We start from the raw sequence: 25,310 nt of genomic DNA on the forward strand, positions 1-25,310 counted from the left end.
AATGTAGCCCTGATACAAAGTAGAAGCCAGTGTTGATGAAACAAGACTGGAGTGTCAGGGTCCTACAACCAAATCCAGTGAAAATTCTGGCTTGAGCATTTTGTATCGAATGTAGCTTCTGAACAGGCTTCTGAAGCAGCCCAATGTAGAGTGCATTCCAGTAATCTAATCTAGATATTATAAGAGCAGCCTCCACAGTGACAAGATCTCTCCCTGCCCAGGTAGGGTCACAACTGCCTCGCTAGATGAGGTTGGTAAAAGGAACCCTTAGCCACCATTGCCATTTTTTTATTGTACAAAAGGCCCATATCCTGGAGCACTCTGAAGCTATATTTTATATATTTTCATATGGACAGTGTTAAAATGAACAGTTTTTAATTATTTTGCAAAGAAAATAGAACAGTCAGTGCATGAAATATTTAGTAGCAGAATTCCACATTTTCCATAACAGGGTTGCCAAGTCTGGGCAATACCTGGAGATATGGGAGGTAGAGCCTGAGGAGAGGGAGGTTTGGGGAGGACAGGCTTCAATGGGCCATAATGCCATAGAGTCCTGCTTCTGGCCATATTCTCCAGGGGAAATTATCTCTGTGGTCTGGTGATCAGTTGACATCCCAGGAGATCTCCAACCACCACCTGGAGGTTGGCAACCTTATTCATAATAAGCATTTTGACTTATGCATTCATAGAATTAGCCTACAGCTGTTAGGCCCTGTGATATTGAACACTATTTGTATATCTATATGGTGACATGTGGTCCTTAACTGAAGATATCTAAACTTGGAACCAGATTATCTGCAGCAGCACTTTCTACCATATAGACTGGCCTAGGTGCTTAGATCATGATGAGGGGAATCCTGTGGGTGGTTCTTTTCCTCCCTGAGGTGATGGGAATGGGGATGTGTGATAGCTCCAACTTTATGTAATGCCCTCCCCTTAGACATCTGACAGGTGTTGTAATACATCTATTGACATCGGTTTAAGATGTCCATTTTTGCCTAGGTGTTTGACTGATTTATTCCATCTACCCCCAGACCACTGGCTTTTTTTGGAACTTGCCCTTCACCTGTACCTGGGAGGGGATTGGATTTGGGGTATTAGTTTTGATTGTTTTTAGGTTCATTTTTAGAAGATATTTTATATGTCTATGGTGATGTTTTTTTGTAATGTTTAGATGCATTTTTATGTTGTGTAGTCCACCCTAGGATGTATTTGAAGAACAAGATAAAAATCTACTAAATAAATCAATAAATAATCTGTGGATAAAAGTCATACTGATACCAAACAGATTATCCTGCAGACTCCCCAGGTTTAAAAAAAAATCTGAGCTAAAAAAATAAAATGTATAAGGACATTAAATCCCCTCCAAATAAATACAAGTATGCAGAAAACACACCTACCTTGGCAGAGCTACCTTAGCAGACATTGGGAGCTGTTCCAGGCCTAGCTGCAGCTTTGGAAGATGCCAGGGGCTGCTCCAGGCCCACATGTAGTGGTGGACTCTGGGAGTCATTCCAGACCTGACCATCACTGTGGAGCTACTTTGGGGCATTACTGGGAGCTACTTTGGGCCTTGGTGCAGCAGAGGCAGATGTCAAAAGAGGCTCCTGGATTGAAGCAGCTCCCAGAGAAAGTAGGGGGTTGTCTAAAGGAGGGGGAACAAAAGAGGAATAAGTAGTTGAGATTGTCAAAAGCATAGAATACTAATATCTAATAATATCTAATCTAGAGTGTGTCTTAAAATGTTCAAAAAAGTTAACTCCTTTAAAACCACATTAAATTTTCTCCAAATGTCTTCTACTGCAAAATGTTCACAAAGTTTGAAAAAAGGATTTAGGTAATTTGCCTTTAATTTTCTTACTTTTGTCTTGCATTTTTTTGTCTGGCTGTACTGATATAACACTATTCCGGTCTCCCATAAAGTATCAACTATCATATTCTAAATCTATTATTCTATCTAATAAATCTTTAAATAATTTACTTTTATTTATGTTTGGGGAATACACTTTACCAGTGTCTTCTGCTCAAACCAGTTTATCTCTACCCCTATAAATCTCCCTTTTGTATCTTTTAATAATAATTAAGGTTCTAATTGTCTTTTGATATACATGTCCACTCCTTTTTTCTTTTCCTTCCCTGCTGATACCACTTTCTTATTTGTTAATAAATCTGCATCTTTATCTTGAATATGAATCTCCTATAAACACACCAGATCATTATTAGGTAATGAAAAATTTTCATACTTTTATGAGGAGAGCTTAATCCATTTACATTACAAGAAATAATTTTCACCTCCATATTCAAAAAAGGAATTATATTATTACTAAATAATAGTCATTCCTTTTACTGCCTTTATATATTTTTTTCATTAAACTCTTTTTGCAACTTGGTCATACAACAGGGACTTGTTGGACTGATGTCAATCTGTATTTCTTTGCATTATAAGTTGTCATTATTTCTTCCAAGTCTTTCCATTTCAAGTCTTTTCAGGTTGTATTTAAATCTTTACCTTCTTTACCTTTACATTAACAGTCTCTTGTAGTACAGCTTCTTCTTTGTCTCTTGTTTTACAATTGAAACTCTCAGGCCCCTTCTGCATAGGCAGCAATGGGGTCGTGAAACCCAATTATACTGTGCTGCTGCATTTTGCACAGCAGCTGCAGGAGCCAACTTTCTTTAAAAACTCACCTCCCATGCTGCATAGCTATGAGGAAGGGCAAGCATGGCCCCCACAGCCATACTGACATCTCACAATGCTGTGAAAGGTCCCTGAGCCCTCATGTGGCTACGCGGGGAGGACTTTTAAAAACTGGGAAGCAATCATAAGAAGCATATTTTCTTATGTTCTTATGTTGTTATTTCCCAGAGCAGCCGTTTGCTCGTGAGTGGCTGCAATACGCATTACTACAAGAGAATCATGGATAGTGCGATTCTCGAATAACCTGTTTCAGGGGGAGACGTGGGGCAGTTTCGCTTTAAGGGTGGGAGCCATGCAGAGTTCCCCCCCCCAATGGATTTTCCCCTGCCCCCAGTCCAGGTTTATTGGCCCGTGTGGAAAGGGCCCTAAGAAAGGTCCATGGGGTATGATAGAAAAAACATGTGTGATCATTGAGCACACACTTGGGTGTTGCTTGATCTTCACTAACAACTGGAAGTCACCAGATCATCTACGATTCTCATATGCATGTCTACATATGTTCAAATACAGCTCCCCCAAAAGCACATATTGCCAAAATTGGCAGGAAGTGTTGAGTACAACTATGCACTTTTTGGGCTGAAAGGATGCCCAGAATTGGAACCTGAAGACCAAATGTCCAGGGACAACCTTCAGCAAATGGAGGCAAGGAGAATCCCTCCAGCAGCACACAAAATGTCGGGCGCAAGTGGAGGGTGCAACTGACCAGAGAGCTGAATGATTAGGCAGGAAAAATAAGATGCTTCCTGTGTTCTGCATTTGAATGGCGTTTTCTGCTGAATAAATGTGCAGCCTAAATCTCCTCAGTTTCCAAATCATGTTACAATTTATAGTTACTTACGGATTTCTGTGTTGCAGCAAATGGAAGTGAACTTCACATCAGTAGTGTTCGCTATGAAGACACAGGTGCCTACACCTGCATTGCTAAAAATGATGTAGGAGTAGATGAGGATATTTCTTCTCTCTTCATTGAAGACTCAGCTAGAAAGACCCGTAAGCTTAACATTCACATTGTGATCTATATTATTATATGCATATGCACATTCAGTTGTATAGTAATAAATAGAAATGTGTATCTGAAGTTATTATTTTTGTGTGCACTTTTACAAACTGTTCATTCGAACAAATGGGGAAAAATCGGATTTTCCTGGGTAAAGATTCACATCATTATGCCCTTCTTCCAAGTAACACATTTGTTTCTGTTTATCACCAATAACAGTAATAGAATTAGAGGTGACTTTCAGTCATAAAATTCTGTCACATAATTTCTCTGGCAAATTTGGCTTGCCTAGACAATGGCAGAACATAGCAAAGTAGAACCTATGGCGCTTTTCCCACCCCTCCTCATTTTATAAAAAAAATTCTCCTCAATTTGCAAATGAAGTGATAGAGGAAAATATATATTTCAAATGCCTACTTTCATGCACAATGTCTGATACTACAATTCATTCATCCAATCACATATGAAATCTCAATCAAATAGTAAGGGAAAATAGGTATCCAGATATGTACTTTAGAGATATTATGATGTAGTTAAGTGGTTCCCAATGCAGTGCCTTTCCATGGTGCCAACTGAGTATTTTTAGAAAGTGGGTGGACCAGGTGGGGCTTTTGCCCAGCAATGTTTTTGATTGGCTGTGAAGATTTTTAAAAACATTGCTTTGATAACAGCTGCCACCACAGCACAAAGATCTTCACTGTATGATTGGAATAAGCTGCAGTAGTCATTTTGTGGCTTGCACTGACTTCTGCAGAAGCTATCTTGTGGAAGCCATTTTGTGGCAGTGCCCAGCACTTTGTTTCAGAATTCTAAAGGTGCCTGCAAGCTTTAAAAGTTTTGGGACCCCTGGTGTGGTGGTTAGAATATTTCACTAGGATCTAGGAGACCTAGTTGAATTCCCATGGAATTCCCATGGAAGTTTACTGGTTGACATTGGGCCAGACAATCATTGGGCCTAACCTAATGTACTGGATTATGGAAGGATAAAATAAAGGAGAGAAGAATTGTATGAGGACAAAATAGAAGACAGGAGAATGACCTATAAATGTGGTGCTAAATTGTCATTAAATGCATATTCTAATGCATATGTTCAGATAAAAACAGGAAAAACACATGTGCAAATAATCAGAAAAAGAATAGCAAACTGAAAGTTGGGAAATTGCTTAACTCCATTCAGATGTCTACACTGAGCTACAAAACGATGTTCATGAAAGCTTTTCTGAAATCTTCTAATGCAGTCTGTTTCTTTAAAAATCATATGAAGATATTCTACAGCTTTACTTGGTAATGTGAATCAGTGAATCGGTGGACAGAGTGTCAGACTAGAACCAGAAAAATCTGAATTCAAATCTCCAATAGGCAGAGTCTGGTGAGAAGAACCATCACCAGTGATGTGATGTCACTTCAAATTGAGCAGTGTGAAGTGACATTGCTACATCTAAAAATTCTCTAAGAGATTTGGGAAATTCCTAAAGTGGACATACCAGTCTTTCTCTCCACCCCCACCCCCACCCCTTCTATTTCTTTTTCCTTCTGGTCCATAGAGCAAGAGCAGGATCCAGACTAGTGAGCAACTTGGAGCCACTATAATAAAAGATTCATATTGAGGCAGAGATATGAACAGGCTACAAGGAAACTTCAAGACCTGATTACGTCATCTAGGGAAAGCTGAATCCCAAAGGTCTCTGAAGTTTCTGTTCTTCTCCGAGTATAGCCTTTCTGATACCATGCTATCCCCACAGAGTCATCCAACAGAGCAGAATTATAGAAAACTCTCCATCTGTTCCAGCAAGCTCTTAGGCTTCTAGGCTGTAGCTCTTGTTTGATGACCATTCAGTATTATAGCGAGGTCTAAAGGCTTTTCATACTTACTCTGAGGTTATCACACAGACTCTGAAATAGGGATGAAAATCAAATGAAACCCACACACATTTGGTAGACAAATCTGGAATGAATCACATGAAATTACACTGGAACTTAATGGATTCCTGCTTACGAAATATTTGCAAGATGTGTTCTGATTTGGGAAAAAAATTAATATTCCATAGACACCTCATATTGTTTTCTAAAAGTAAAAGGATTACTTTTCTTTAAGGTACCTAAAAGCTCAGGTTGCATGTGTCATCTCCCCTCCTCTAGACGCACAACTGCTCAAATTATAGAACAGAAACTTTTGGAACTGTTTTTGAAAACAAATCATCTACAACCATTGTCATAGGAATCAGAAAGTTGCACTGGAAAAGACACCTTTTCAGCTCCCCACTTCACACACTAATTTTTAAAGGAGTTCTAATGACATATTTGTCACATGCATGTAAAAATGTAATTCATGAACTTGTCATATGTGTTTTTGAATTACAGAGGAAATGGCTATTGACTGTACTTTGAAGTAAATGTGTATTTATTGGCAGATGTAGGCTAAACTTCAGTAGCATATCTATGGAATATAAGTAAATGTTAGTGAAAATAATCAATACTGGTGATCTGTGTAATTCAGCTGTAATATTTTTTAAAATCTTTCATATGAAAGTGTAATCCTTCTTCCATGAAGAAGGTAGACTATAAATAATGTAAATAAATAAATGTGTTTTTTAGCAATGAAAGGAAGAGGTCTGTTTAGGATTTGTTCTGATCATCTGTGAGAAAATTTTACTTTTTACAGCCAGTTTTAATGTGTTTACCGCTTTCATAGAGTTCTACAAAATTTAATGCATTTATTGTAGACATGTTGTACACTCTTTACTCAGGAAAATTCAGAAATACTGATTTTAATGGGAATTTCTTTTGTTGGAAGGTTTTCACAAGGAAAAACTTCGAAAGGAAATAGTTTGGTGAATTTTTTTTTGCAAACCCTTATGATGATGACTAGTTTGCTTTAGTTAGCATTATAAAGTTAGCATTAATCAAACTAGAGTGTTAAATTCATTTAACTGATGCAATGAAATGTTGACATTGTTTTTCTGTTTCCTTTCCTTGACTATTTTCTGGCTCTCCCATTTCTCTGATGCTGCAGTTGCAAACATACTGTGGCGAGAGGAAGGTACTGCAGTGAAATTGTTTTGTTATAGTGATAATGTGCTTGTCTGCTTTAATAATTCCATAACAGGCCATCTTCCACTAATTTGCCACTAATCATAGGGGTTTCTAGTATGAATAAAAACTTCACAAATACAGACCAATGAATATAGACCAATGAATACAAACTTCACAAATACAGACCAATGAATATAGATCAATGAATAAAACCAATACAAAAAGTGGTAAAATATTACTAGTACACCAGTGATCTAAATTTTGGGAGCAGGAGGAAGTTAAGATTTTTTTTCTGTGCAGCAAAATGGGCATTTAGAAAGTCAATATAAGAATTAATAATTACAAAATATGCAACGGCCAACAAAAAATGCTATCAGTAGTGACAATTCACTGTGTTTTAAGTTAATTGCAAGTCCATCATACCCTTACTGACACATAAAAATGCCAGCTGTAGTTTGTTCATATTCACTGTTTATACAAATTATTATTTCCTCAGGCATGTACTTGAGAGACAAACTTATCCAGGATAAATATGTTAAAAAGCTCCTTCACTTCTTCCTTTAAACAATGTAGGACAGTGCAAACTCTACCTATCTTATTTTGTTGGTTGGTTGTGCATTCAGCTGGATCAGAATTATACTGGCAGATATTATATGAATTGTAGTTTGTATACTAGCTAAAATAACTCTAAAAAACTTCTTATAAGATGGGAAGACCCATGTGATTGGCCATATGCACGTTGGTCCAGCCTTTCAAACAAGACTGTAGCATGGTAGAACATTGCTTGCATGCCACTGCAATACCTTATGAAGAAGACCTAGAGTTGCCAACCCCCAAATGAGGTCTGCAGATCCCCTGGAATAATGACTGATGTCCAGACTGTAGAGATCTGTTCCCATGGAGAAAATAGTCACTTTGGAGAGTGGACTCTATGACAATATTCTCCATCGAGGTTCCATTCCCCCCCCCCATCCAATACTTGCCCACTCTCCACCCATCCAATACTTTCCCACTCTCCATCCCCCAAATCTTCAGGAATTTTCTAACTCAGAATTGGCAGCCCTGGCTGAGTATTAAAATTTTGTATTCAAATGTGGCATGTGACTAGACTTGTGCATTTTTCTTTATTCATTATAATAATTACTAAAATAGGGAGCTGTGTAATCATAATTAACTTAACAAACAAATTCCCCATCTAAGCAACCAATACTAAAAATAATGATTTTCTTTCATTTTGTTCTGGTTTCTTTCATTATTGCAATCTCTAACCATTATTGGTTGCACTTTTACAAGGAAACCAGCAGTTTTCTAATAAGGGTATAGTCAGCACGGTGGTCCACTCTGCACAGCACAAATTAAACATCTGGCAGACATTTTTAAAAGAGGCAACTTATTTTTTTTACTCCGGACAGCACAATATGTCCTTGGGATGTCCTTAAAAAAGCCATCTCTCATGCTTTGTCCAAACAGCACAAGCATTGGAGGAGAAAAAAGGCTTTCCCCCACCCAACTGTTAAGCTCTCTGATCAGTTTCTTTCTCATCTTGTGCCCAACATTTTATGTGCTGCTGAAGGGATTCTCCCTGCCTCCACCTGCTGAAGGTTGCCCCAAGATATTTGCTCTGCAGGCTCTGATCCTGGGTGCCTTTTCAGCCTTAAAAGTACATAGTTGTACTCAGCTCTTCCTGCTGATTCTAGCAATATAAACATTTTTAATTCTTTTTTTATTTTGGAGGACCTGTATTCAAATATATACAGACATGCATATAAGTATTGTCGAAGGCTTTCACGGCCGGAATCACTTGGGTGCTGTGTGGTTTCCGGGCTGTATGGCCGTGTTCTAGCAGCATTCTCTCCTGACGTTTCGCCTGCGTCTGTGGCTGGCATCTTCAGAGGATCATGCATATAAGGATTGCAGTTGATCCTTGTGTGCATTTCTGCTTTCCAGAGGTGCAGGGAACCAAAAAGGCAACCCCCACCCACCACCAGAAAGCCCTCCATAGGGCTCACATGGACTTACACCACCAAATAAGTCAAGGAGACTCTGTGTCTAGCAATCAAGTGAAGGTGAAAGCCAACTAGCATTGACTCCTCCCCCAGCCATGCCTATGGACTGCCCTCGTGACACTAGTGGCAGTGGCAAAGCTGCAGGGATGCTTCTGCAGAATCCAGCACTGCATTTCACCACTGCAGAGGGCCAAGGCAGCCAACAACAGTTGAAGTCATCCCTCTGCCAGGGCAAGTGCCACAGGGAGGGCAAATTTGCTGGCGTGGCCCTACACTGCTTCCACCAGCAGATTCAGACCCCCCTTTGAATGGGGCTGTTAGTCTTATTCAAATAAAAATGAAGTAGACTGTGGCACGTACTGATTTTGTTCGCTTTTCAAAGATTTTTATGGTGGTGCTAAATAAATCACTGAGCTTTATAAGCTTTGAACAATTCAAAATTGCCCCACACTGATGAAACTATATTTTCTTTTGATGTATTACAAATATAATAAGATCTCTATGAGTAGCCTATGACCTTGTTATTTTTTCTCTTGGGATAAAAGGCCTCTGTAGTGCAATGAACACCAAAAAGATGAAATACTTTGAAATGTCTTTCAGAAAATATGAATACACTATCCCAAAAGTGATCACTTTTGTTTTTGTTTTGTTTTGTTTGCATTGTAGTGGTATTCTGATGCTTTACAAGCTGGGTTTCCAATATCCATATATTTATCGATGCACTTAAAAAGCAATCCCATCCAAACTACATATTGTAAACAGGGGAAAGGAGTAACTGAATTGCTTCAAATGGAAGTTATTGCACTAAACCAATATTCAGTTACAATACTGACCACTTTTGATTACCAGATGCTATGACCGGAGTCATTTATTAGACCTTCTAAATTTATTATAGCTAAAGGCTGAGAGACATACTCCTCATTGCAAATATGCCTCTGGTATGAGATCATAGTAATATGTTTTGTTTGTTTGAATGGGGAAACATCTGTAATTCTGTTCTCTGTTGCACAGGTAAATTGCTATTTGTTCTCTGATATCAGTAGGAGCATTCACATAGCTAAATTAAACATGATTTTGGTGTCTACTCATAAGAAGTCCACAGCCCAGTGAGCAAAGAGCTAAAATCTTATTTAAAATGTATTAATCAAAAGAAAACATTTTAATTAATAAAGCAGGTTTAGAAATCTTGTGTAATGCAGATCATCAGAGCACAAATTGTAATGTTTTCCTTAATGGAAAATTTACAAGCCCATAATAGAAACCATTAAGGCATAAGTAACAAGAAGTCTATAGATCTGAATGAGATTGTTATTAAAATCTGCTTTAGGGCAGGGCAAATGAAATCTGATATGTGAACACTCATTTTTACTAAAATAATCATAGAGAAAGAAAAGGATGGTTAATGTGCATGTGTCTGCTCATAGGCATAGTTCACAATGATCATTAAGTTATTGCATGGTTGTTATCGTTTGTTTTAAAATGTCCCTGTTTTAAACATCTCTAGAAATGTGCACTCATTGCATCAAAGGCTAAATCCTACCTTCACATTTATGTATTCAGTCCTCACTGGAACTAAGAGGAACTGTGTACATGTGGCAAGAAGGGATTTTGGTCCACACGTGTTGAAAATGTCAACCTAAGATACTTTAAACCTGAAATACATTAGTCCTTCAGTGGTGATGATAATATAGGCTATGCCTTCCGAAAATGCATGACCTCTCACTGTAGCATCATATTTAAGGATCATTGTTGTGAGATCCACTTTGATGCCTTAACTGGGGTATTTCTGTGGTATAATTAAAAGATTAAACTTCATATACTGAATTCCCAATACATAATAATTATAATGTTTAGTTACCACTGTGCTTTCATGTCAAGTAATCAACACTGGGAGAGGGGTGGAATCTTGCAAATATAAAAAATTCACTGGATAATTGTTTGCAGAAACTGTACTACAAGTATATTTGTTCTGTCACATGATACATTAATTAGATCATCAGAGCAAATATGACATGAATGTTCCAAGCAGGCAATTCATTTATTCTGCAAAATACATTTTCCATATTAACTGTTTGGACAAAACCCAGTTCAAGTTAAGCATTATTAAGGACACAATTTTTCAATGAAAGCTCTAGCATACTCTTCATTATCTCCCTCTGGAATAGATGGGAATGATGGAACTTTGCCTTTTGTGATTTATGTCCTCAAGCAACTTGTTAGACATAAAATGATTCATAGATCTAAACAGATTTAACATTCACATACATGAGATAGGATGCTTTTTATAACTAAGAATTTACATACCATAGCAATAAATAAATAAACAAACAAATCAACTCTCAGCAACGTAACTATGGAAGTTTGGCAGATAAGTACACTATCAACATTATTTGGAGTGATATTTGGCCATTATAATAATTCATTTGTAGAATACCAAAAAGAGAAAAAAATGAAAGAAAAAATCCCCAGTGTGGCATACAAGCTATTCATTACTGCTCTTGCATGTAATGGAAAGTGGACTATGAATGTTATAGGATATTTCTGAGTAAGCAGAATCTTAATCTTACTGGAAATTAATTGACAGGCTATTTTGGTAAAGCTTCTGGAATGCCCCAGTTTCGATAGATGAGTGCTGTTGCAATGCTGAAACTCCCACATTTGTGAATTATAGTTTGCAAAATTTCAAAAATGTCTTTGCTTTGGTGGCTATAAGGATTTCCTTCCAATGGCCCTACCATACCCTAACATGTATTTCCTAGAACAATGAGTCATGAATCTGCTTTAACAGTATGTTTCCATTAATGTGCATAGATTTATGTGCATTTCCTGCATTGGAAACAGGTTCTTAAAAATAAAATGAATAGCAAACTGTTTCTAATAGGAAAGAAAAAACGTGTATACATTTGGTGGGAATTTGTAAAACACATGATCCTAAGTTGCTTACTTGAATTTATGACTATTACCACCAAGGCAATGCATTTTTGTTCCTATCTGTACCTCCCTCCTCACACCTTGAAGCCCAACTTGTGACATGAACCTGAACTTTGTGAATGCACCACAAGCATCCCAGTTACTTGGGATTTTTTTTTAAAAAAAATAGTGTTTTCTCTGTTTGACCAACATATTTGTTCTCATACTTAGGAAGTTATAAGTTTTTCCTTGCTCTTTTTTTGTTTGTTTGTTTGTTTCTCTTTTTCTCTTTAAGGCCTCAGTGTGGGAAACATGTTCTATGTCTTTGCTGATGATGGTATCACAATAATTCAGCCAAATGACTGTGAGATCCAGAGACACATCAGACCAAATGAATGGGTTTTTACCAGTTATGTAAGTTTGGGGGAATTTTTAATCTTGACCATGTTATATAATTGTATTTTGGAAACGCAAAGGAAAAAAGTTATTATTGAAGTGAAATGGAAATGTGGAGGAGGATGCTTAGTTTTATTTGAGACCATTAAATAAAGGCTTGGAATGGTACAGAACCCAGCAATAATACTTATAAATATCTGCATAGCACTTTGGGTGTTTAATATTTTGTCTAAGGCTGCCTAGTGGATTCATGGCAGAAGAACCAGAGATTTCCTGCTAATCTCTTAGCCACTAGGCTAAACTTGTGATCATAGTTTCATGCACTCATCTAGGCAGAATGAAATATCACAAATTTGGAATATCTTCAAAGCAGAGGCATTCCTCCCATTGGGCAAAGTGGACAGTTGCCCAGGGCACCACCTTGTGTGGGGCGCAAAAACTGCAGGTTCGTTTGTGGGATTTTTTGTATTTTCAGTGTTTTTCTGTTTTTGGCCTGAACAGGGTGCAGTTTCTAGGCTAGCAGCACCAAAATTTCAGGGATATTTTGGGAGACTCTCCTGATGATATCACCCAGGTTTGGTGAGGTTTGGTTTAGGGAGTCCAAAGTTATGGACTCCCAAAGGGAGTGCCTCATCCCCCATTGTTTCAAATGGGAGATACTAGGAGATGGGGGCTACATATTTGAGGGTCCATAACTTTGGGCCCCATGAACCAAAATTCACCAAACCTGGGTGGTATCATCAGTAGGGTCTCATGAAGATACTCTGAAATTTTGGTGCTGCTATCTTAATAATTGCATCCTTGACAGCAGGCACCCCCTAAATTTCCCCAGATTTTCCTTTTAAATCCACCCTTTTCCTGCCAATGCTTGTTTTCTTTCTTTCTTTTATTCTCTCAATGCTTAATAAAGGTTATTATTGTTATTAAATCCACCGCCTTTGGCATGTATTTAAAGGGAGAATCTGAGGTCCCCAGTTTAAACATTGCAAGTGATGCTGTTTCAAGGTGGGGGATAATCCACCCCAAAATAGCATCACTTTCAATGTTGTTTAAACTGGGGATCCCAGATTCTCCCTTTAAGGTGGATTGAAAAGGAGAATCTGGGTTCCCTAGTTTAAACACCATTGAAAATGATGCTGTTTGGGGGTGGAGTCCAGCATCACTTGTTTAAACTAGGGAGCCCAGATTCTCCTTTTCAATCCACCTTAAAGGGAGAATCTTGGGTCCCCAGTTTTCATAGCAGTAATACAACATTTTGAAAGCATTTTGAAAATGTTTTCAAAAAATATTTCTGCTGTGTTCAGATTTCTGAGTTGGGGCATGTTCTATAATGTGATGGTGACTTTGAAATGACCTGGTGGGAAAAATCTTTGTTTGGTCACGGTGGGAGAGGGTGGCCGTCCATGGGGGGGGGCATCAAACTCAGGTTTTGCCCAGGGGCCCAGTTTGCCTAGGTACACCACTGCTTCAAATAAATTAACATTCTGCTTAAATTTCAAATTGGGATTTCAAATAGTGTTGGATCCCTTCAAAAACTTTCACATATGCAAGAGGAGGGTAATTTCCTGTCATCCCCTGTCACCCTAGAACAGCATTTTCAAGGGCATCAGAAGCTGCACTTCCATGTATATAATTTAGACAAGATCCAACCCATACAAATTCTGACAACACTAATTGTTTATTTGAATGGGCCAGAAAACAGTAAAGTTTTGTTTGTATTCACTACTTCATCATTCCAGAAAGTTTAGGCTCAACAATATGTTTTACTAAGTCAGAAGATACACACACCTTGGCTTAATTCTTCATCTGATAACACATCATTGTTCCATAGAATTTGCAGAGAATATTTATTCATTCATTTATTAAATTTATATGCTGCTCATCCCCTCATGGGCTCAGAGCAGCATCTAACGATGACAAGAATAAATAATTTAATTATTAAACCTTCAGATCAACCCAGCAATAGGATGCACATAGATATTAAATAAGATTGGCCAGAGAATCACCCCTTGTGGAACTCCTCACACCAATAAGTAGCATGCAGAAGTTCTCTTGGCAATGGCTACCTTCTGTCCCCGACCACGTAGAAATTAGCAAAGTGACTGCAAAACTGCCCCAGTTATTTCCATGTCAGCAAGGCAGTTGGTCAGGATTTCATAATAGACCAAGTCAAATTCAACTGTCAAATCTAATAATATCAGCAGCACCAAACCACCTCAGGTCAGGTGTCTCTGAAGGTCATCCATGAAAGCAGTCAGAGCTGTCTCCACCCCATGTTTGGCATACAAAATGAATTACTACTGCTGCTGTTGCTACTGCTGCAGCTGCCGCTGCTGCTGCCGCTGCCGCTGCCGCTGCCGCTGCTGCTGCTGCTACTACTACTACTACTACTACTACTACTACTAATAATAATAATAATAATAATAATAATAATAATAATAATAATAATAATAATAATAACGTGTTGTAAAGATAGAAAAAAGTGTAAAAGAGGGCAACCAAGAAGAGTAGAAGAAAAACTGGTTTTTATACCCTACTCTTCTCCTATTGAAACGAGTCTCAAAGCAGTTTATAATCACCAATGGCTTTTTGAGGCAGAGGTCTTTAAGAACCCAGCCACCCTAGTGCCTTTGAACTTCGAATCTTGTGTTAGTTTAAGCATATACTGAACCTAAACTGAGGCCCATTCCGCATGGGCCTGTGAAGTGGCGACACACCAACATATATGATGCTGGTGGAGCCCCAGGGCCATTTGCATACTGCCACAGCCTGCAGAGGCACCTTCACACAGAGGTGCCTCCATTCTGTTTGTAAACTTACCTCCTCTTCCCTGTGCAACTCCACAGTGATGAGGATACACGCCCCTGGGGCCATGGCAATGCTTTGGGGGTTGGAGGCCAGAAGACATGTCCCCTCATTCCTGCGGAGCTGCGCAGGGAAGAGGAGGTAAGTTTGCAAACAAAATGAAGACACCTAAAAGTGGTTCGTTCTGCACCGGGTTCAAAACACTGTTTTTGAAAAGACTCACTCATTGAGCGAGTTTCAAAAACAGCATTTATATATAAATAATCTGTCTTTATCACTGAGCTTGCTTGTTTGAATATCTGCTAGTCTGTATATAAATGTCAGTTCGCAGTAGCTCAGTACACTGTTTAGATCTAGAATTGAGTGTTTTCAATGCAGACAATCACTCCATGTTCTTGACTACAAAAATAAACACATCATTTTTACTTAATACCATCCATTATTTTCTTCTATCATTCTACAGGGAAGACTGTCTAGATCACAGTACTGAGCTTAAACTGATTAAACTGACTTTCCTTCTTTTTATTTCAGGCAGAAATCTGTCCTAGAATTGAAGGTGAAACTATTCAATCCTGCCTCTGGGCTTCTGCTGTCAATGTCAGAGATAAATATATTTATGTTACACAACCTAAGTGGAATAGAATAATGATCCTTGATATCCCAACTCAGAAAGTCATTCAGGTAACTTTCCAGGGGCAACTGATTGCTTTAGGATGGAAAAAGTGCTTTGATGGTGCCAAGAATTTGGCCCCTTCCCAAAGGAGATCCAAGTGACCCAGTTATTAGATTGGCAAGATTTGCAGCCTGACACTTGGTGCTGCTTCTCTTTTAGAAAAAGGCAGCTAGAGTGCTGCTTGTTAGAAGTGTTTCTGTGTTGTGAGAGGCAGGAATGGTTACTAGAAACAATACTTTCACTGCATATGAGTTTCTAATGAATGGTTGAAATCAACATGTTATTTGCAACTGAACTCTTGTTTTTACAAGGGCATGTTGTAATGACCATATCCAATACTGAAGTGGATGGTTTATAATAGTCACAAAAGCAGAAAAACTAGGCCAGCATAGACATACTTAGAAGACTCTTCATGCTTTCATTAACAAAAGCACCCACTAAAATTGGAACAATAAGTACTGAACGTGTTTCATGTGTCACAGAGAAAAAGATTAATTGAGACTCTGTTAAAGAGAAGAGATGGAAGCCCAGATAGGGTGGAAATGCAACTTGCTGAAGATCCTACAATCCTAGAGAGGTGATTCGGAGAGTAGGAATTCCCAACCCATAGGTCCCTCCCCACAAACCCTCCTAGGCTTACAATATACTAATTGCACTGTATGAAGAATATATAGTATGAATACAAAACAAAGAAGAAGAAGAAGGAGGAGGAGGAGGAGGAGGAGGAGGAGGAGGAGGAGGAGGAGGAGGAGGAAGAGGAGGAGGAGGAGGAGGAGGAGGAAGAGGAGGAGTTTGGATTTTTATCCCCCCTTTCTCTCCTGCAGGAGACTCAAAGGGGCTTACAATCTCCTTGCCCTTCCCCCCTCACAATAAGGACTCAAAGGGTAGGAGAAATTGCATTCCATCTTCTCTGCTAGCCCTTACTTCCTCTTCCTTTGTTCTTGCTAATTGCCAGGTTGTCCCTCTCTATCACTCCATATCTACTCCGAGTAATTACCTATTTTCTACAATCTTTCCTACTGAATTAATCACTTGCCATTTGATACCTGTTTAATTTTTAAAAATTAATTGTAATTAATTAATTAAAAATTAATTTAAAAATATTTCTGCAAACCAAAGGATGATTCCCCAGTCTCCATCCCTCCATTTGTTTTTTCTGTTATTCCAGATTTCTAGCCAGAGACTGATTTACTTCTTTTACATGCATCTGTCCACCTGTTGGTTTATCTGCTCATTTTACTGCTTGCCCCCAACCCATCTGGTCTTCTCTTCCTCCACACACTATTTTCCTCTCCCTCCTCTGATTTATCTTTCCACCCATACATTTTTCCTACCCAACACAGCAAAGTAGAGATGGAAAATTGTAGCCCATTCTAACCTCCCTCACTGTGTGCTTCGCAGCCATAACATAACAAAAACAAAAACATAAAAACTATGTTTTTATACACACATAAATTTTTTCTTCCTATGATGTCTGCAAATGTACAAGCATTGCAGTTACTGTTTGCTTATTTTAATCCCCTTTATTGGTTTTCAAATATTTTGTATTATCTGATAACCTGGGGTATCATAGAATCATAGAGTTGGAAGAGACCGCAAGGGCCATCAAGTCCAACCCCCTACAACGCAGGAACACACAATCAAAGCACTCCTGATATATGGCCATCCAGTCTCTCTTTAAAAAACCTCCAAAGAGGGAGACTCTACCACACTCTGAGATAGTGCATTGCATTGTCGAACAGCCCCTACTGTCAGGAAGTTTTTTCAGACGTTTAGGTGGAATCTCTTTTCCTTCACCTTGAACACATTGCTCCTGGTCTTAGTTTCTGAAGCAGCAGAAAACAACCTTGCTCTCTCACCAACATGACATCCCTTCAGATATCTAAACATGGCTATTATGTCACCTCTTAGCCTTCTATTCACCAAACTAAACATACCCAGCTCCCAGCTCATAGGATATGGATTCCAGACCTTTTACTATTTTGGTTGCACGCCTCTGGACCCATTCCAGCTTGTCAATATCCTTCTTGAATTGTGGTGCCCAGAACTGTACACAATATTTCAGGTGAGGTCTAACCAGTGCAGAATAGAGATATGCAATTACGTCCCTCAATTTGGACACTAAACTATTGATACAGCCCAGAATCACATTGGCTTTCTTGACCACCGCATCATACTGCTGACTTAGTTCAGTTTGTGGTCTACTAAGACTCCCAGATCCCTTTCATATGTAGTGTTGTCAAGCCAGGTGTCACATATCCTATATCTGTGCATTTCCTTTTTTTCTGTCTGAGTATCTTACATTTATCTCTGTTGAAATTCATTTTGTTTGTTTTGGCCCAGCTCTCTAATCTGTCCAAGTCATTTTGAATTCTGACTCTGTCTTCTGGGGTATTAGCTACCCCTCCTATTTTGATGTCATCTGGAAATTTGATTGGCATGCCTTCTATTCCATCCTCCAAGTCATTGATAAAAATATTGAATAACACCAGGCCCAGAACAGAACCCTGTGGCACCCCAGAGGTCACTTCTCTCCGGATGAAAATGAGCCGTTGATGAGCACCCTTTGAGTTCGATCAGTCAGCCAATTACAAATCCATCTAATAGTAGCATTGTCTAGTCCACATTTCACTAGCTTACTTGCAATAATATTATGGGGCACCTTGTCAAAAGCTTTACAAAAATCAGGGTATTCTACGTCCATAGCATTCCCTTCATCTACCAAGCTTGTCACTCTATCAAAAAAAGAGATAAGATTAGTCTGGCATGACTTGTTTTTCTGAAACCCATACTGACATTTTGTGATCACAGTATTCTCTTCCAGGTGTTGGCAGACCATCTGTTTAATGATCTGCTCCAGAATCTTCCCTAGTAGTGCTGTCAGGCTGACTGGATAGTAATTATTAGTGTTCTTCTTTTTCCCATTTTTGAAGATAGGAATAACATTGGTCCTCTTCTAGTCCACTTGGACTTCTGTTCTCCAGGAGTTCTCAAAGCTTATAGCAAATGGTTCTGAGATTACTTCTGCCAGTTTTTAAATATCCTGGGTTGTAGTTCATCAGGTGCTTGAGATTTCAATTCATTTAAAATAGCCAGGTGTTCCTGCACTACCTCTTTATTTATTCTGTGCTGAATTTCTCCTACTGTATCTTCTGTTTCATCTTCTCCTGGATGAGAACTGTTTCCTTTCTGAGAAAAGATTGAGGCAAAGAAGATGTTGAGTAGTTCTGCCTTTTCTCCATCCCCTCTTAGCATTTTACCATCTTCTCCATGCAGTGACTCTGTTCTATCTTTTTTCTTTCTTTTGTTACAGACATAACCAAAAAAAGCCTTTTTTGTTGTTTTTAATCACTCTGGAAAGCCTCAGATCATTGTGAGCTTTAGCTTTTCTGACTTTCTCCCTACATATCCTGCTTGTTTGCTTGAATTCCTCTTTGGTGGTTTCCCCCCTTTTCCATTTCTGGTACATGTCCTTTTAAAATCTTAGTTCAGTTGAAAGTTCTTTGGACAGCCATCCTAGTTTCCTTAGACACCTTCCCTCTTTCCTCCACATTGGAACTGTTTGAAATTGTGCCCTCAAGATCTCACTTTAAAGAAACTCCTAGCCATCATGCACTCCCTTCTGTTTTTGTATTTTTAACCAGGGGATTTCACCCAGTAGATTCCTAAGCTTATTGAAAACTGCTTTCTTAAAGTCTAGAATTCATGTATGACTATGCTTAGCATCCCCTTTCCACTGTATAACAAACTTTGAGTGCCTTCCTTGTAAATTTTTCAGTGTGTAGGGGGGGGGGGGGAACCCAGTGTTAAATAAATGATTTTACATTGAAATCAGCGGAATCTTTGTGTGCACATAATTGGGCAGCATATTATTCAGGGTGCCAAACCTGATAAACCTGAATTTGTGGCTAGCTGATGATATGATTGGGCTCATACAACTCCTCTTCCTTATTTAAACGGACAGTTCCACATTTTTTCTTTTTGCCCTCATGATTGTTAAATCTGTATAAACATGCTGCTTTAAATATTATGTGTTTTGTTGCTAATTTTGTGAAATATTTTAATGTCTCTATTGCTATACTGATATATTGTTAGCATGCAAATATTATTGTCTGTTATTATTGTTTTAATTAATTAGAACTAAAAGTCACCTCAGCAACATTCTTAATTGGAATGTGGGAAATAAATATTTTAATAAATATATGCCCAGATGTAATGGTTCTGACACTTCAAGGAGAGTAAAGTAATTCATGCCACCAATTTGGCCAGAATATATTTGGGAGGAGCTACAGTGTATACTGAATAAGTATGAAGGGGGCTTCAAATTCAGCAGTATCTGATACTTGGAATACCTTGGGCATGATGTCTAACTTGGGGAATACCTTGGACATGAAGTCTAACTTGTAAATTTAATTACATATTTTCCTAAGGAGCTAATGCAAATGTTTCTGTTCTTTGAAGGCCTTGGATGTTGATCCTCTACCAGTAAAATTACACTATGATAAGTCACATGACCAAATCTGGGTACTTAGCTGGGTGGATATGGAAAAATCCAACCCAATACTGCAGGTAAGCCTCATAAGCAATTGATTTCATTTTGATACTTAATATATTATCTTCATATATACATCAACATACCCTGCTTATCAATATGCTTGTCTTGCTTTGTTTGCTTGGACACAATTTCAGTCAATATGTGGATAGAGAGGCCTTTGTAAAAATAACTTCCAAATCTACTGTGAAGAGATTTACCCTTTTACTTCTCTTACTTGTGGTTACTGTATTTAAGTTTCTAACTGTCCTCTTTAACCTTTTTTCTCTTTTTGTCTCTCACTCCTTTTGTTCTCCTGCTTCCTTCTAAACAATATTAATAATACAGTCAGGTTGATCCAGTGAATCTAACATTATGTATGAAGTATGGATTTGCAAACTCACCATCATCTCAAGTAGCAGGCATGCCAACTGTGACTTGGAAAATTCCTGGGGATTCAGGGGTTCAGAGGAAGATGGAGTTTGGGATAAAAAAGGGAACTTATAAGGGTTTGATGCCATACAGTCCTTTCTCTGAAGCTGCCATCTACTTCAGAGGAACTTGTTTTTAGCTTGGAAATCAATTGTGATTCCAGGACCATTTCTGCATGGTCTAAATATCCCAGGTTGAACAAGAGAAATATCCTGGTTTGGCCAAAAAGTTCGCATGGTTCCCAATCCTAAAGTAAGTTTGTCCCGCGATATTTCCCTTATCCCAGGTTTTTCAAAAAACCTCTAAAATGTTGATCTTTTCCCAAAATCCTGCATTTAATTGCTTCCATGTGAAGGCCACAGGAGAGAAACTGATTTATTTTTCTCACCCCACTGCCTGATCTCCCTGCCTTACATCATGCTCACACTGTTCCAGCTCACTCTCACCAAGAGCCACTTGCTAGCCAAGCTGCAGCCAGTCCAGTCCTGCAACTCCCAGCTCACGTTCCCAATGGGATCCTGGGAGGGGAGGGGTGGGGAAGCACCAGCCTTGCAGGATGCTCTCATTCTGTGACAACCCCAAAGATCAAAAAATGTTATTTGGTATATTGGGAGGGGGGTGCTGAGTGTCTCGTGCTGTGGTTTCCTGCACACCATTAAATGTGGATGGGACTCAGTGCTGTGCCCAGTATTGGTGAAAACGTTTTACTTTGTATAGCACATCATGCTTGCCATGTTGCTCACTGCACCAGCTCCCTTCCAAAGCTAGAGAAAAGAGGTATCTGTGTTCTGCTAGGTTTTCCTGAGGTTGCTCTGGATCTGTCAATCAGAAACATTGCCTTTGGGAGGGGGAGAAGAGTCAATCAGATTGCAGCACACTGGGGAAACTCGAGCATGTGTACTGCATCTATGTTGTAAAAACAAAAAAAAGCCAGGCTCATGCAAAAGAAATTGGAGTATTTCCTCCTGGTCTGAACTCGACTCTTTCACAGAAACAAGCACCCATGCAAAGGGAGAAACCAGGATAAAATAGACCTGGATTGTAAGATACCGATTGTAACCTGGTGTAATTGTGCCATACGAAACGGCCCAGGAAAACTCCAAGCCCCTCCCCACCTGGAAGTTGCCAGCCCTAGGAAGTACTCTTGGTTGTCTAGAAACCTGGTGTACTTCAAGGTATAAAATGATACTGACTTGAGCTTACTGAGCTTATTTCTTACCACCAAGCAGCTTCTGTCATGAATGACTTTTTTTCAGAGTATTCCCCAATGCAGATCCAAAAAATCCACAAGGGAAGTACCCACAACTACATTTTTACAATATAACTGTTACTTAGTGTAGGATTAAACTACACTACAGAAATAGTGTACATAATTCTACAGAAGCATCATAATACATTTTAATATGAACTCCAATGATCTTTCATGCAGATCAAGCCACACAGATTTTTAAAAATGGAAATAAACACATGTTAAAAGAACATATTGTATAAGGGTCACTGATATTGTTAACAGTATTGTTAACAGAATACTGTCTGGGAGAGGGAAACAGTATTCAAACAGATAGGAGTTCAACAAATGATAGTGATGGTAGACCAAAGGTTATAGAGAGAACTGAGCAAATAGGTCAAGAAAGCAACAGAGGGAAGGAAAAAACTTTAAAGAAGTAGCCAAATGAAGTGCACCATGCCATTCGATGTCTCTACAGCAATACACAGAGTATGGGAAATAAACAAGATGAACTCAAACTGTTAACACAGCAAAACAAATATGATATTATAGGCATCACTGAAACCTGGTGGGATGAGTTTTGTGATTGGAACAGAAGAATTGAAGGGTAAAACCTATTTCAGAGAAACAGATCAAATAGGAAAGGAGAAGTAGCAGCATTATATGTAAAAGATTATTATGGCTATGAGCAGGTCTATGACTTACATCCTGCAAGCCAGGTTGAGAACATTTGGGTAGAAATTAAGGGGGAGAGAAACAACACTGATCTCATTGTGGGGGTCTACAGTCTGAAGAGATGTCAGTGTGAAGAGACGGATGTTGCATTATTGGAACAGATGACCAAACTTGCACAAAGAATAGAAATAGTAGTAATGGGAGATTTCAATTATCCGGATTTTCCCTGGGAGTCAAACTCTTCTATGACCAGTTCACTAAGCCTGGATGCTATTACCAGGCGAATTTTTAGGTTTGTAGAAAGCCCTGTCATGTCGCAGTGTTCAGATTTAAGTATATACTGAAGGGACCACATGGAAAGTTTGTCCCTGTGTATACATACATATATACATACACACATGTATACATATACATGCATATACACACAGAGAGAAACGTATTAATAATGTAAATAAAGAAATCCGTATCTGTTTTGCTATTAGTAGCACAGGGAGACCAAAAAGACCAAATTCTTCCTGATTATGTCAAAATATTCTCAAAAATGGCAAGTTTCTTGAGTGGTTTAATTAGGAGCCCTCTAAATGGCCTGACCAAAATATTTCAATCCCATTGTTAAAGGTCTTTGCACTTTCTATAACAAACTACTTAGGTATAAATTCTAAAGCTAGCTTATGAACATGCTGCGTTAATAAACATTCCTAATGTACTGACCTTGGCCATCTTCATACACAAACAGCCCATGAAATAAATGATGTCAGTATTTTAACACTGCATTTAGCAACAAATTTTTGCCTCCATGTTATGCTGGAATTACATAAAAGACAGCAGGAGATTTCACAGTGTGTAACAGACTTCTCTCTGTGATACACCTCTGAAGATGCCAGCCACAGATGCAGGTGAAATGTTAGGAACAAGACCTACCAGACCACGGCCACACAGCCTGGAAAGTCCACAACCACCAGGAGATTTCATGTTCCTCTGGAGTAGCATATATACATATAAAAGATCCACTCTACTATTCATTTTTTTTTCTATCACTGGCATGGAAGATACCCTTTGGAAAAGATAATTAACTGCTGTGACTTTGCTGATAGTCATTCTACCCAGTGAATTAGCATGGTGCATTTAAGTGAGATTAATAAATATAAACATGAAAACAATTTTTATTATAAGCAGTGTGGAAAAATTATTGTAGGGTTACAGTTAGGACACTATTTCAACACCCATATGATTGTTTTGCCTTTTGAAATAAACAGTTTGAAAGCAAATGGAGAGTTATTCTCTTGCCTTGCAAATATCACATTCATAAAATTGCCATTTCATTCACAACCCTTTATTCCAGCATCAGTCCAGGATTCATTAAATCCTGCAAGATACATGGGAAAAATATCATGTTCATATAATAATGTATATAAGTAGCTTCATTATTTATATTTCAGTGCCAGCATTTTGGTTGTCTGTTGTAGGTAATACCAGAGGCAAGTACAGGAGAGAATCTGCATATAATTCGTACTCATTTGGATGGAATGGATGATTACTTTATTCCAACTACAAATCTCATCATCAATCATATCAGGTAAGAAACCTCCCATCTCAGTAGTTTGAACTGTCCCTGTCATGCCTCTTCCTTCACTTTATAGGAACAAAGCCAATACAAGTTCATCTCCATAACACTTCCAATCTGCACATTCTGGTGTGTGCACTATACAGACAATCTCTTGGTGAGCCCCAGAAAATCCCAACCTTACCTGTAGCCCAGAGAGCACACAATCTATCTAGCTGACCTTCCTTTCCCTCTCCCTTCCCTTTTCCCCCCTCTTTCCTTCCCTTTCCTTAGTATAGGATGTTAATGCAGACTTTATGGGGATCATAGCTTAACTGAATTGTTCATCTCTCCTCAGAGGCTAATGGTGCCAGGGTATGCTTTACCAATTTTATTGCAATAAAACAGTGTTGTAAGCTGCCCTGAGCCCACATGAGGAAGGGTGGCTATAAGTTGAATGAATGAATGAGCAAATAAATAAATAAATAACTCCCAACATAATTACATTTGGTAGCAGCAGTCACAACAGCTCCTGGCCAAGAATGTCATGTGCGGCACCTGCCATCATCACTTCCATTGCCAGGCTTATCTTATATTTTTGAAAGTTTCTCAGACATTTCAGCCAAACTGAAACCCCAAGTTTATCCAAAATCTCAATGGTAGCTCTTCTGCCTTTTCATACAATGCTTTGTATAAGTTCTGACCAGTCACAAACAACATGAATGGTTGTTATGATGCTTGGAAGCATCTGGTTCACAGTAATACCTAGCATTCAGAGTTCTTCTGGTTCTGCTGATTCTCTAGCACACATGTTCCTGGAATGATGCTTTATAAGGATCGAAGATCAAGTTATATTATTCCTCTTCTAACAAATTGAACTAGTATCTCTATGTTTAAGTTAATATCCCATTTATTGTGACAGTGATCCTATGGTTATATTGGCAGTGGCAAAATTTATCTCAGTCCTTACATCCCTTAAACAATAGATTTCGAATTATGCTGCTTAAGATTTATGAATGAAGCAGTTTCTAAGAGGGAAAGGAAAGTAGCATCTAGTTTGTGAGAAAGGGTTGGCTACCAGAATTTCAAGGGTCATGTAAGTGTAACTTCTATTTAATTAAGAACTGAAGTTGTTCATGTCTTTGACACTATGATCCCACCTTGTGACACTTAACATTCACGGAAATAGCAGTAAACAGACTTCAAATTTGTTCTTTCCTTTTTTCATAAGAAATAATATATGGAACAGCACTCAAATATATAGAACAATAATTAACACATAACAGTTCAGGCCTGTTGTGCTCAAGCAGACCAGGGTCTCAGTCTTTTCTAACTTCAGTCTAGCCAGTCTCTTAAAGATGAATAGACTTGCAGCTCTACCCA

At 38.5% G+C, this 25,310-nt stretch overlaps 1 protein-coding gene across 3 annotated transcripts in view; it reads left to right on the forward strand.

Moving 5' to 3' along the window:
* Positions 1-25,310, forward strand: part of FSTL4 (follistatin like 4) — a 556,321-nt gene that overhangs the window by 521,408 nt on the left and 9,603 nt on the right. For 2 of the 3 annotated variants that reach the window (XM_048488274.1, XM_048488275.1), the window contains exons 10-15: positions 3,554-3,688; positions 6,709-6,735; positions 11,940-12,058; positions 15,377-15,526; positions 19,980-20,087; positions 23,851-23,960. In XM_048488274.1, the coding sequence (XP_048344231.1) occupies positions 3,554-3,688; positions 6,709-6,735; positions 11,940-12,058; positions 15,377-15,526; positions 19,980-20,087; positions 23,851-23,960 (649 nt within the window). The remainder of the gene's footprint in view (positions 1-3,553; positions 3,689-6,708; positions 6,736-11,939; positions 12,059-15,376; positions 15,527-19,979; positions 20,088-23,850; positions 23,961-25,310) is intronic. The other variant, XM_048488276.1, reaches the window with a different exon arrangement.

Source organism: Sphaerodactylus townsendi, linkage group LG03 (assembly GCF_021028975.2).
Source record: "Sphaerodactylus townsendi isolate TG3544 linkage group LG03, MPM_Stown_v2.3, whole genome shotgun sequence".
NCBI lineage: Eukaryota > Metazoa > Chordata > Lepidosauria > Squamata > Sphaerodactylidae > Sphaerodactylus > Sphaerodactylus townsendi.